Raw genomic sequence first — 13,869 nt, 5'->3', positions numbered from 1 at the left:
GCCTCGACTGGGATCCGAACCCAGTACCTACCAGTCTGTAGACTGATGGCCTAACCACGATGCCACCGAGGCCGGTCAAAGGTTGAAACGAGCATCAGGCGAATACTTTACCTCTTGGCAAAGCAACTTCATTCAAACACTAGCATCAATTAAATTCAAAAATAGCCATTTAAACTACGTTGTGTACATGCATGGGGTGCAGTTTCTTTAGGTTAGCTTCACACACAGGGCTCACACTGAAATACATTTTGGTTTAGCCAATTTTCAGAAATATTGAATATTTCCTTGAAAATCATTAAAATGTGGTTAATTTAAAGCGACGGTCCTGAGTTTACAACCATCGTAAAATGTTTCTAACCAATAGAGCCTTTCCGATGACGTAACATACAAATTAAATACATTTTCTTATTTGAAATATCAGTGTCTGTATTTACAAGGTGTCTGTTGTTGTCCTAATACTTGTAGTACTTAGCTCAAACCGGATTTTACCACCCAATAATTTTGTATGTACGAAAAAATATATATCACAAATTAAAGTAAAAACTGAGTGCTACAAAGATTAGTATACAACCGCAAACACATTCGATATACAGACATTGGTATTCTAACCAAGAAAATTTATAAAGTATGAAATAGTAGTTGCCAACAAGGCTGTGTTATCGCAAACATCTTACAATGGCTGAAAACTCAGGAGAGTCCCTTTAAGGACTATTTTATTAGCCAAAGTCTAATTGTTTTAGCCATTTTATGTAAACAAATTAGCAATTGTCTAATATGGCAATGTACAGGGTGAGCCTTGACACCTATTAACCTGTCAGTTCTCTATTGAGCATCTGAATGTACAAATACAATTAAACAAACAAATTAATTATCAATACACAGAATTAACCTAACACACAGAAATATATAAATAAAGTAACGAACACAATTGAAGTAGCAAACTTAATTAAACAAACCGTTCAGAAGTAAAATAGCGAGTGATGTCCGGATCTTCTGAAGCAGCCACAGCGAAATTTGCACTTCCTGTATCCACCAGGATATTCAGCTGAAACCGTAATAATATACACATGTATATTACATATTGCTACATTTTGTATATCAAGATATATCAGGCTTGGTATATAAGCATATATTTTGTATATATGCTTGTATACCAAGCAAAATAAATAAATGTTTATTTGTTTAATGACACCACTCGAGCACATCAATGTATTATTCATCGCCGTTTAGATGTTGAACATTTGGTCATTTAGACTCGTGGTCTTCATAGGAAAACAAAATATTGTTTTGTTTAACGACACCACTGGTGTATATTGATGTATTAATCATCGGCTTTTGGATGTTTAAAAAAAACACATACAGAGAAATTCAGGTGCAACTAGCTGAACTACATATACATTGTCTTCAGAGGAAAAACAAATATTGTTTTGTTTAACTAGAGTACATTGGTGTATTAATCATCGGCTTTTGGATGTTTAAAAAAACACATACAGAGAATTCAGGTTCAACTAGCTTTCAACTACATATACATTGTCTTCAGAGGAAAAACAAATATTGTTTTGTTTAACTGGAGTACATTGGTGTATTAATCATCGGCTTTTGGATGTTTAAAAAAACACATACAGAGAAATTCAGGTTCAACTAGCTGAACTACATATACATTGTCTTCAGAGGAAAAACAAATATTGTTTTGTTTAACTGGAGTACATTGGTGTATTAATCATCGGCTTTTGGATGTTTAAAAAAACACATACAGAGAAATTCAGGTTCAACTAGCCGAACTACATATATATTGTCTTCAGAGGAAAAACAAATATTGTTTTGTTTAACTGGAGTACATTGGTGTATTAATCATCGGCTTTTGGATGTTTAAAAAAACACATACAGAGAAATTCAGGTTCAACTAGCTGAACTACATATACATTGTCTTCAGAGGAAAAACAAATATTGTTTTGTTTAACTGGAGTACATTGGTGTATTAATCATCAGCTTTTGGATGTTTAAAAAAACACATACAGAGAAATTCAGGTTCAACTAGCTGAACTACATATATATTGTCTTCAGAGGAAAAACAAATATTGTTTTGTTTAACTGGAGTACATTGGTGTATTAATCATCGGCTTTTGGATGTTTAAAAAACACACACACACACAGAGAAATTCAGGTTCAACTAGCTTTCAACTACATATATATTGTCTTCAGAGGAAAAACAAATATTGTTTTGTTTAACTGGAGTACATTGGTGTATTAATCATCGGCTTTTGGATGTTTAAAAAAACACATACAGAGAAATTCAGGTTCAACTAGCTGAACTACATATACATTGTCTTCAGAGGAAAAACAAATATTGTTTTGTTTAACTGGAGTACATTGGTGTATTAATCATCGGCTTTTGGATGTTTAAAAAAACACATACAGAGAAATTCAGGTTCAACTAGCCGAACTACATGCACATTGTCTTCAGAGGAAAAACAAATATTGTTTTGTTTAACTGGAGTACATTGATGTATTAAACACCGGCTTTTGGATGTTTAAAAAAACACATACAGAGAAATTCAGGTTCAACTAGCTTTCAACTACATATATATTGTCTTCAGAGGAAAAACAAATATTGTTTTGTTTAACTGGAGTACATTGGTGTATTAATCATCGGCTTTTGGATGTTTAAAAAAACACATACAGAGAAATTCAGGTTCAACTAGCTGAACTACATATACATTGTCTTCAGAGGAAAAACAAATATTGTTTTGTTTAACTGGAGTACATTGGTGTATTAATCATCGGCTTTTGGATGTTTAAAAAAACACATAGAGAGAAATTCAGGTTCAACTAGCCGAACTACATGCACATTGTCTTCAGAGGAAAAACAAATATTGTTTTGTTTAACGACACCACTGGAGTATATTGATGTATTAATCATCGGCTTTTGGATGTTTAAAAAAACGCACACAGAGAAATTCAGGTTCAACTAGCTGAACTACATATACATTGTCTTCAGAGGAAAAACAAATATTGTTTTGTTTAACTGGAGTACATTGGTGTATTAATCATCGGCTTTTGGATGTTTAAAAAAACACATACAGAGAAATTCAGGTTCAACTAGCTGAACTACATGCACATTGTCTTCAGAGGAAAAATAAATATTGTTTTGCTTAACTGGAGTACATTGGTGTATTAATCATCGGCTTTTGGATGTTTAAAAAAACACATACAGAGAAATTCAGGTTCAACTAGCCGAACTACATGCACATTGTCTTCAGAGGAAAAACAAATATTGTTTTGTTTAACTGGAGTACATTGATGTATTAATCATCGGCTTTTGGATGTTTAAAAAAAACACATACAGAGAAATTCAGGTTCAACTAGCTGAACTACAGTTTGTTCCGGTGTCTCACAATTAAACATTTGCATTACAAACCATTTATGGGTTACACAAAAACAAATTCAGGCAACCCATTTCGTTTTTTACGTAACCCATGACGAACATGTAAATCAGGGCTTCTAGATTATGGTAGCCCCACTCCCATGGCTAGTGATATTCAATGTTGGGCTAGTCAATAACTACTACTGCCATGCCAGACAGGGCTTCTAGATTATGGTAGCCCCACTCCCATGGCTAGTGATATTCAGTGTTGGGCTAGTAAATAACTACTATTGTCATGCCAGACAGCTAGTGAAAAGAAAAGAAGAAAAAAAAAGAAAAAAAAGAGTCAAATACTGTAGTTAGATCTATTTTGTAAATATATATATCCTGCCATCACCACCACCATCAATTGTTAGTGTTGTTAAGCTCTATCTCCCTGTTTAGGTGTCATGCATGTATCTGATTATTACTATTAATTTATAGTAAAATTATATTAACTTAAAGTAAAGTACGGCTAGTGAATTTTTAATCGTGGCTAGTAAATTTTTAAAATCACTGATCCCATGGCTAGTGGATTTTATAAAAATTCTATAAGCCCTGTATATGATGTCATAAATTCAATGCGAGAACGAAAAATGGGTTACGCAAGCTATACCTGCAAACGACACGTGAACAAAACTATAGCTCTTGCAATTTACAGTCCTGCATACATGTAAGTTAAGTGCTGCGCGAGTGCCGTAAATACATTTTAGATGAAAACAAACTGGTTTTTGAAGAACTTGTGTAAGAAATAGAATACTACATTCGTGTCCATTAGATACCATTTATCTTACAACTTGATGTTTAAAAATGTATATATTCTAATTTCAACTTGCTTTCGTTCATTAATTACGTCTTTTAAACAACTCTTAAGATAAATTTATGGTATCCATCGACCCACTGATGTGGTATTCTCTATTTATATCTCGCCTTCTGACTTGGTCAAAGACAGAACACATGATTAAGTACAGGCAGAAAGACTAAAAATACCTTCTGGGGTGGCGTGCCGATCTCAACCTCCATGTAATACCCTTCTCCAGACCGTCCAATCAGATTGTTCCTCTGTTCAGAGCTGCGTTTAGTCCGACCGCCAACCCATGACGAGACCACGTAGTCTGCAGTGCCACCTTTCAGTGGAATCCTCATTACCTCACCTTGGCAGATCACAGCACACAAGCTCAAAATAGCTTTCACAAGGAAACTGCAATGTTCCATTCTCATTGCTCACACTCAGTAACACTTCTTATAAGCTGTGTAAGATGAAGGTTTTAGAAATGGCGTCATTCCGCATCAGACTGCATACTGTGGAGAGTACGTGAGGCTCACTGTAGACTTAGACATAAGAGTGTCATCAAGTGTCAGCATGTCATGGTTTTACATTCTCTTGCTCATGGCACCATGGTGTGCATCAAGTATAATACTGAAATACATGGATGTATAATACAATTATATGCCTATATATACATGTATGTATGTATGTATGTACATGAGAGTTTTTTGGTATCGTCAATTAGGAGATAACCATATGGAGTTTTTAGATTTGCGGGTGTTATTGTCTATTTGATCCCACAAATGTCATTTTTGAAATGAAACATTTGCAGGTATCAAATAGACACTAACATCTGCAAATCTAAAAACTCCATATGGTTATGTCCACTGTAAACTGAATAGTTTTTCTACTTGAAAAAAATACCTGGCTACAATCTAACTGTAAACCCTTGAATCATCAACTTGGCCTGTTCCAATTGCTAATGACGTCATTAGCTTTCCGGGTGTTATTGTCTATTTGATCCCGGAAAAAGCATGTAATTAACCAACCACAATACAGAACACACTCTAGTCAGTTTACAATATCATAATTATTATTATATTAGGAACAAAAATTGCATTATGCGAGCCTCTGTGTTTTTAAAAATATGAAAAAGCATTTTGTGGTATTAGAAACAACAGGATGACCAGAAACACTTCGGTTCTATGGAAATAGATAATCTAAACAATAAAATATAAATAATGTTTGATTTCAGTGATCATTAACGTCTCTAATAGTGAAAAAAATGCTGTAGTGTTTAGAAACTAGGGTCTCTCCCTTTAATAGAAAGTGTTAACTTTTTAAAGCAGTGTTCAAATTTACTTCCTGCTACATTGTAGGCGTAACTTTCTCCAGCTATTTGCAGTCACTAAAATGTTGGCCAGACATGCCCGTGATCTAACTACAGCATACACCATCAGGGTGTGCACTTTACGGTTACCTGATCACCCATGGCGAGTCAAAATAGCATTGGGCGAGTCAAAACGTTATCACGTGTCGCCTGACTATTACTATGATTGAACATTTCCACATATTGTATTATGTATCAAAACGCAAATAACTAATGTTTGTAAGAGATCGTAAAGTTATTTTTTATTTATTGTTTTCAGCTGGTTTCATAATAGTATCTGTGCAACCAAACCCATATAGGACATAATAGCGACCACTTCCCCAGTATATCGAACAGTCTAAAACCATTCGGAATGCCTCGGCCGGTTTTAATTATGTATTCAGAAAACCTCAGCCACGTAAATGTATTCATAAGTTCAATCGGAACACCTAGGCCATGTCCGTCTTTACTTTCCATTTAGTTACAATCGGAACAACTCATCACATTCCGCTAAGCTATGTTTTGCAGAAAGATTTTGTTTACGAGCCTGAGGTTTTTCAAAGTGCAAGTGTTGTGGGAACTTCAAATTAACTGAACTCTTGACAGGTCACTCATGATGTCGTTATTATCCATTTCATAATTAAATAGTGATTATGCCTTTGACTTGTGTTGAAACCGGCCTCGGTGGCGTCGTGGCAGGCCATCGGTCTACAGGCTGGTAGGTACTGGGTTCGGATCCCAGTCGAGGCATGGGGTTTTTAATCCAGATACCGACTCCAAACCCTGAGTGAGTGCTCCGCAAGGCTCAATGGGTAGGTGTAAACCACTTGCACCGACCAGTGATCCATAACTGGTTCAACAAAGGCCATGGTTTGTGCTATCCTGCCTGTGGGAAGTGCAAATAAAAGATCCCTTGCTGCCTGTCGTAAAAGAGTAGCCAATGTGGTGACAGTGGGTTTCCTCGAAAAAAATATGTGTGGTCCTTAACAATATGTCTGACGCCATATAACCGTAAATAAAATGTGTTGAGTGCGTCGTTAAATAAAACACTTCTTTCTTGATGTGTGTTTATTTCTCTAGTGGATGTGATTATTGTGTGTATAGATTGCTGTCAGCTTAGTATTTTTTTAATTCCTCATCACACAGCCATAAAAGTGCCGTATTCATTCCACAGACCAAGCCTTGGTAAAGCATTCCAGATGTTTGATTGTGCGAGTCCCGTGACAACATAATAATTATAATCTAATTACAACAGTTTGTAATAAACCTAAAACAAGTTCGGTTTCCTTTTTTTGTGTTGTTATTATTGTTTGTATGATATGATATAACATGTTTTTAAAGTGCAATTTAAAGTAAGTACCGTATATCTTCGCCTATAACTTGATTTTTTTTCACCCAAAAATTATTTTATAACTTGGGGGGGGGGGGGGGTCGAACTTATAAGAGGGTAAAAAAATTTCACCCAAAAATATTACCGTTTTGGGGATTATTTTACAAGTTTTGTTGAAGTATGCCTTGTATTTATACTAAAATATGTTAATTTGACACATTTATTTTTTATAACCTATTTTTGGGGGCATTAGAACGGTTTTGGTTATGCGAAAAGGCGTGCGATCTCACTTGCATGCCAAGACAACAGTCCACTTAGTTAAAATAACAGTCATCACTAATAGCAAAAATGTAAACAATACTAACTACCTGTTGCCTGAGTTTATTTTGAAATCTGGTCACTGGCATTAATGTTTGTTGAAACAATGTTTTGTTGGTGATTAACTTCATGAATATTACTGAGCTTTCTCTTAAAATAGCTTAGACTGATCTCTGCAGTTCACTAGAGCAATAGGGACATACATCATTTGGTATAAAAACCAGTGTACTTTCCAGAGTTACCCTCCTTACATGTATTAATAATATGGCGGCAAAACATATGATTAACTGATGATACTTTTAGTTTTATCTTGGTGATCTGTTTTCAGTGTTTATAAATAAAGTTGTTGTCTGTGCACAAAACCATGCTGTACAGTGCCATACGGTAACAGTCAAACAGCTTTCACTATCTACTAAAGGAATATTTTGTTTTGATGCTATGTAGTTTGATTGGAATATTGCGATGTACAAAACCGTGAAAACCAAAGTTTGTAAAATAATTTTCTTTTGTTCAAATATTGTACATTATTGTTATCATGTGCTGAAAATAAGAAATACTTCAATATTTATAAGTTGTTTTTCATGGGTCGACTTATAAACGGGTCAATAAAAAAATGTTTTCAGGGCTTGAAATTAGGGACTCGACTTATAGCCGAGATCGACTTACAGGCGAAGATATACGGTATGTTTTTCTGTTTTAACGAAATTCAGTTGCGGGTCATTCAAAAGTTGTACGGGTGAGTCAAACTGTCGCTGTGAGTGGCCTGACTGGCCAGTCAAACAAAATCCCAAGTGCATACACTGCACCATGGGCAAAATTAAATTAAAGGTATGGAAGGACTTTCCTTTGGCACTGTCACTAACCCTAACTATTTTTATGATATTATTATTAATGTTCTTTATACGTGACACACTGACAGTGTCACTAACACTAACTATTTATAAGTTAAGTATTTATAATTATAATGTTCTTTATACGTGACACTGTCACTAAGTATTTATGATAAGTATTTATAATGTTCTTTATACGTGACAGTCACAGTGCCAAAGGAAAGTCTTACCTAAAGCCTAGTAAAGGTACAGACACCAAAGCGCGATACATTAAATTTATGATTAAATTTAATATAAGAAAAGGGCGCGTCGAATTTGGTTCACCTGCTTCCCGTTTGTTCAATATAGGGAATTTTAATTAAGTGACTCATTGATCTTTTCTGATCATTGCCAGCTAATAATCTAACACTTTTCATTACCTGACACTTAGAAACAATGGCCAGAAATGTCTTTTAATTTCTCTTTTAATTTCTAAAACACGTAAGCAGCCATCGATTTTATTCTGTTCGCCTTTTCTCCATAAGTATTAACTGGTGCTCTATATTCTGTAAACATTTCCCACCTTTCTCAGTTTCTTGTAGATCCATTAAATTAAGTCATTTGTAGTAATGTTCGTGCTTATATCAAGCACGCTGTTGAGTCGTTAAACTAGCTTTGGGTGGGAGCTGGTACCGGGCTGCGAACCCATTACCTATCAGCCTTATGTCCGATGGCTTAACCACTACAGCATCGAGGCCGGTGCTCCATTGAACTAATACTAGGATCACGTTGTCAACTGTCAAGATGAAGTTGGCCAACTCGTCGGTTGCGTTGTAATTTACCCAACTCCCGACTTACGTCGGGTGTGCTCAGATCAGCAGCTAATGGGTTGGAGGCTACTCACGTGGACATATAGATCGGACTTTAAACTTTTAGACCTTCGTTCAGAAGTTTATGTCGAAATTACTTTCTTTCTTTTTTTAATATTATTAAATAGTCCGATCCTCTCTTCTTTCTCTTATTTATTTTTTGACTGTCCTTCTAAAATGCTCCAAATTATATAAATATTCGACCGAGCAGTCAATTCTTTTTATTTTTGGCTTGTAACTTCTTCTTTCTTTCTTTTTTAAAATTCTATTAACTTTTTTTACTAATTGCTATTTTCAAAATTCTGTTAAACAAAAACACAGTGTAAAGAACCGTGCAAAAACACAAATATCACAGATATATACGGACTTTTGCTCAATTTGTGCTGTATTGGCCATTCTCAAAGAGAATGTTACACCCCTGCACCACGGTGAGGTTACAGCACGCGCAGGGGTAAGCATATCGGAAGTAGAATTCAGAACATTCTTAGGAACTTTCTGTCTATGGTCTCACTACACAGATGTCATCTGCCATTGAAACCCATGTTAAACTGCCCAACTTCAATCGAAGATTGCCCATAGAACGGGTTCTCGTTGGCACTAACAACACACACCATTGCGAACATACATTATATAAGCATTTATATTCACTCCAAAATTGTGAACATTTCCGTCTCAGTTTTTTGCTAATGACCGCATCTGGCTGTAGTACCGGTCCGAACAGGTGGTTCATTAACCGATTCACTCCGGCTGTCACTTGCGCTATATACCCATGTCCCGAAAGGTCGATGCACAATATTACAAAATAACATGGGCAAAATACAGCCAGAAGGCTTACCATTAAACATACATATTGTTTTAATTCTTCACCATTTCCTAGAAGTGAATATGTGAACCATAACGTGTGCCACATTAAGGAACTATAGTGGACCGTGATCAATCAACTCTCACCTGGAAGTCATCTGTGTAGTGAGACCTATGATGAAAGATGTGCTGTTCCATCATAATAGCGCACCCGCTCACATATCGATGGCCGCCACGAATGTGGCTTCCAACGTATCGGTCACTCGCCGTATTCCCCAGATCTAGCGCCGTCTGATTTCTATCTATTTCTTAACATGGTGTAAGTTCAATCAACCGCTTGTTGCTATCGTTCGTTAGAATGGCTTTCACGCTACACATTAAACCAAATTACCATTTCGGGAACCAGTCAAAATAATTTGTAAACATTAGCAAAAAAAACGACTGGCTCTCCCAGAAAGAAAATGGGTTAGGTTTAGGGTTAGGATTAAGAAAAGCATACAGTAATAATAAGAGTCATTAATTTTGTCAAAAAGTTAACTTAAAAAAAAAATAATAATAATTTTTAAAAAAATCAACAACAAAAAAATCTGCAAAACAAATTGTATTTACTTGTATTACCCTCTGGCAGAAACTCATGATGTGTTACGTTTCAATTGGAAGAGGACGGGTGTAGACTAACAAATGCTTTGTGAAAGTTTGTTCCGTTTTATATTTTAGGTTGTGTTGCTTACAGGCCTATTGCGTATAGCATACTGCCTTCATGTGTCAACTTGGGGCGGGACGTATGTCAGTCGTAATGCGCTTCCTTGATACGCTGTCGGTTTGGGATCGACCCCCGTCGGTAGGCCGGCCCATTGGGCTATTTCTCGTTCCAGCCGGTACGCCACAACTGGTATACCAACGGCCGTGGCATGTGCTATCTTGTCTGTGGGATGGTGCATATAAAAGATCCCTTGCTACTAATAAAAAAAAAAAAATGTGGCGGGTTTCCTCTCTAAGACTATATGTCAAAATTACCAAATGTTTGACATCCAATAGCAGATTATTTATAAATCAATGTGCTCTAGTGGTGTCGATAAACAGAACAAACTTTTTAACATTACTGATTACTAAAGTACTAATCAAAATTATACCCAGGTAATTTTCCAGTCTTACGTATTAGTTATAAAACTACCTGGAATAAAAACCATAAAAATGTTTCAGTATTCCAACAACCGGTACCAAAAATGACAATAAATGACTATTATAGACAGAAATATGAGATGTATTTATAATTTTACTGTAAAAGATATGTAATTTGAAACAGACTATAATACCAAGTTTGATATTGAACACACCTGAGACCAACCCTTCTGCTTAGCTTAGTACTTGTGATTTCACCAGCTTTAATCAATATCAATCTGGGTGTTATAGTCTGTTTCAAATTACATATGTTTTGCAGTAAAATTGTAAATGGGCTACATCTCATATTTCTATCTATAACAGGCCATTTATTGTCATTTTTTCTACCGGTTGTTTGAATACCATAACAGGTCATGATAATACTGACACATTTTTATGGTTTTTATTCCAGGGTTTTTCATAACTAATATATAGACGGGTCTATTGGCCAGTGACGTCAAAGTACTGTGCGCGGCCATGCTTATAATCAAGTGATCGGTCCGCCAAAATTCGCACAATAATAACATGTGAAGCCCCCCCCCCCCCCCCCCCCCCCCCCCTCCACCAGCCTAAGCTTCTGTTTTGTTTGTACTTGCCTTGGTCATCACCAGTAAGTGTCAAAGGGGTTCGTTTTGTAATTAACTAGTATATAGAAAATTTTATGACAAACCAGAAGCGCATTTTCTGGGTAATTTAGTGTTGTATATTGTGTATGATTAATCTAATTAAATTTGTTTTCAAGAAACAAAAGATAATTTTAAAAATATATATTATAATTATAAAATAATAACAAATAAATTAATTAATTTTTTATTTTATTTATTATTATTTATTAATTAATTAATAATAAAAATAATAAAATAAATAAATAAAATAAAAAATAATTATTAAAAAAATTCGACGAAATGGGTGGGGTGCGATTTTCAGTGTGGCATGCATGCGTGTTACGTCAGTAAATTATTTATCATGTTATCGCACACATTTAACACCATAATAACTCGTATGTATATATAAAATAAAATAAAAATAAATAAGAGATAAATATTTGGCAGTGTTAACTGCGACCCACTTCAACGCCATGTGATCACATCTGGAATATCCCAAAGCTAATAATAGTAACATCTAAACGTTGACATCTACTCTAGATCTAAGGTCAGTCTATCTTTTTTCAAAATGGTACACCACGTTTTCTACAAACGTACATAATTGAAATACTTTTCTATATTTTAGGATGCATTCAGTAAAGTTTCACTTAATAACCATCAAAATTATTCACACTTGCGTGTGTTTAATTTATTCGCTATGTTTTTGTATTTGCGTGTATAGGTGCTTTATTATTTATGTTTTTAATCATTCACAGATTTCCACCGATATCTATATGAATATACAATCTTTAAATAAGGTTGAATTATCCGAGAGACTGGTTTTGCTTTTGCAAAACGTTCCAAAAAAGTCATAAAACCTGAAATTGCACCCAGCTGCAATGCCGCCACATGTTATTATTGCGTGAATTTCACTCCCTTAATACAGGTTTGTAGATTAACCACAATTATAATTAATTTTCGCGGGCTGAAACTAGGGTGTGCGACTTTAAGAATTTGATGGTAGTTTGTTAAGAAACTGTTTTATTTAGGCCTACATGGGAATTTTAAAACACATAGATCGGGGTTGTTGTTTTTTGTTGTTATTGTTGTTGCTGTTGTTGCTGTTGTTGCTGTTGTTGTTTTACTCCGATAAAGTCAATTTAAAAAAAATCGAGAAATACGAATTATTTCAAATTCCACGAGCAGATGACGTCATGTTGATTATTTCCAAAACATTTTTCTTTTCTTTTTACATCAAGCAAAACTGGAACTAATGACAACAACACAAATAGCCTACCCCGCTCCCCCCCCCCCCCCCCCAAAAAAAAAAAAGAAAAGAAAGAAAAACCCCACCCAAACAAACAACAATATATATATATGTATGTATGTATGTATGTATGTATGTATGTATGTATGTATGTATATATATATGTGTGTGTGTGTTATTTTGCTTTATTTACATTTTGTTTCTTACATGATGCATATTATATTTTATTTTTAATTTTGTTTTAGGTGAAAACATTCTATTATGGATCTGTATTCATGAGTCATGTAACTGCTGAAGTAATGGTTGAACACTTTGAAAACTGCGTTGACAACTTGAATATGAGAAACCTGCTCCAAGTTTTCATGGATGGGCCAAATGTCAATTGGAAGTTCCATCGTCTTCTACAAGACAAACTGACAACAACATGTGACAACACCTTACTAAATATTGGTAGCTGTGGGTTGCATATCGTCCACAGTGGGGTGTGACTACTGTAGACCGAGTGTAACAAATATTGTATGTTGGAGTCATAGCCGCCACTGACTAAACAATCTGCTAGGGTGTCGTTAAACAAAACTTCTTTCCAAGTCATATATTCAGACCCCTGGAAAAAGGTAAAATAGTCCTGGAAAATGAACGAAAATAGCCCTTAAAAGTCCTGGAAAATGAAACCATTTGAAGTGTATGAACCCTGATACATATGTATTGTAATACAAAGCTTTATGTAGTCAAAACGTATCAAATGGGAAAACAATATAAAGCAATACACTTCTGGGGCCCGTTCCACGAAGCGATCTTAGTGCTACGATCACCTTAAGTACATAAGGTAGCTATGCACTTAAGGTGATCTTAGGGCTAAGATTGCTTTGTGGAACGGGGCCCTGAGCCAGAATACAAGTTTGTTGGGGAGAAAACATTAGCTATTATCTCCACACAAGCCATGAAACACATTACACGCACCTATAGATATTATGTGTACAGTATTTTAAAAACTATGGGTGTGTCTTTAGTCAAAATGATAATCTTCAAGAGACATTCCTGAGTTTGCTGCATTGTAAGATTTTTCCGAAAAATAAAATATTTCTACAATTAAAGTTACGTATTAAATATATTTTCGTTTAGAATATCAGTGTCTGTATATTCAATGTGTTTCTGGTCGTCTTAATATTTGTAAGAAGTCCAAATTGGA

At 35.1% G+C, this 13,869-nt stretch overlaps 1 protein-coding gene across 1 annotated transcript in view; it reads right to left on the bottom strand.

Annotated features, from left to right (window-relative positions):
- The window catches only part of LOC121386472 (beta-secretase 1-like), a 28,228-nt gene extending 19,700 nt beyond the window's left edge, over window positions 1-8,528 (bottom strand). Inside the window, exons 1-3 of the mRNA XM_041517387.1 lie at window positions 8,439-8,528; window positions 4,394-4,823; window positions 957-1,045 (exon numbers count right to left, since the gene is read on the bottom strand). Of these exons, the coding sequence (XP_041373321.1) occupies window positions 957-1,045; window positions 4,394-4,624 (320 nt within the window). The 5' untranslated portion in view covers window positions 4,625-4,823; window positions 8,439-8,528. The remainder of the gene's footprint in view (window positions 1-956; window positions 1,046-4,393; window positions 4,824-8,438) is intronic.
- Between the last annotated feature and the right edge of the window lie 5,341 nt (window positions 8,529-13,869).

The sequence above is a fragment of the Gigantopelta aegis genome, chromosome 12, assembly GCF_016097555.1.
Source record: "Gigantopelta aegis isolate Gae_Host chromosome 12, Gae_host_genome, whole genome shotgun sequence".
Taxonomy (NCBI): Eukaryota; Metazoa; Mollusca; class Gastropoda; order Neomphalida; family Peltospiridae; genus Gigantopelta; species Gigantopelta aegis.
This window is presented reverse-complemented; position numbering and strand designations above follow the sequence as displayed.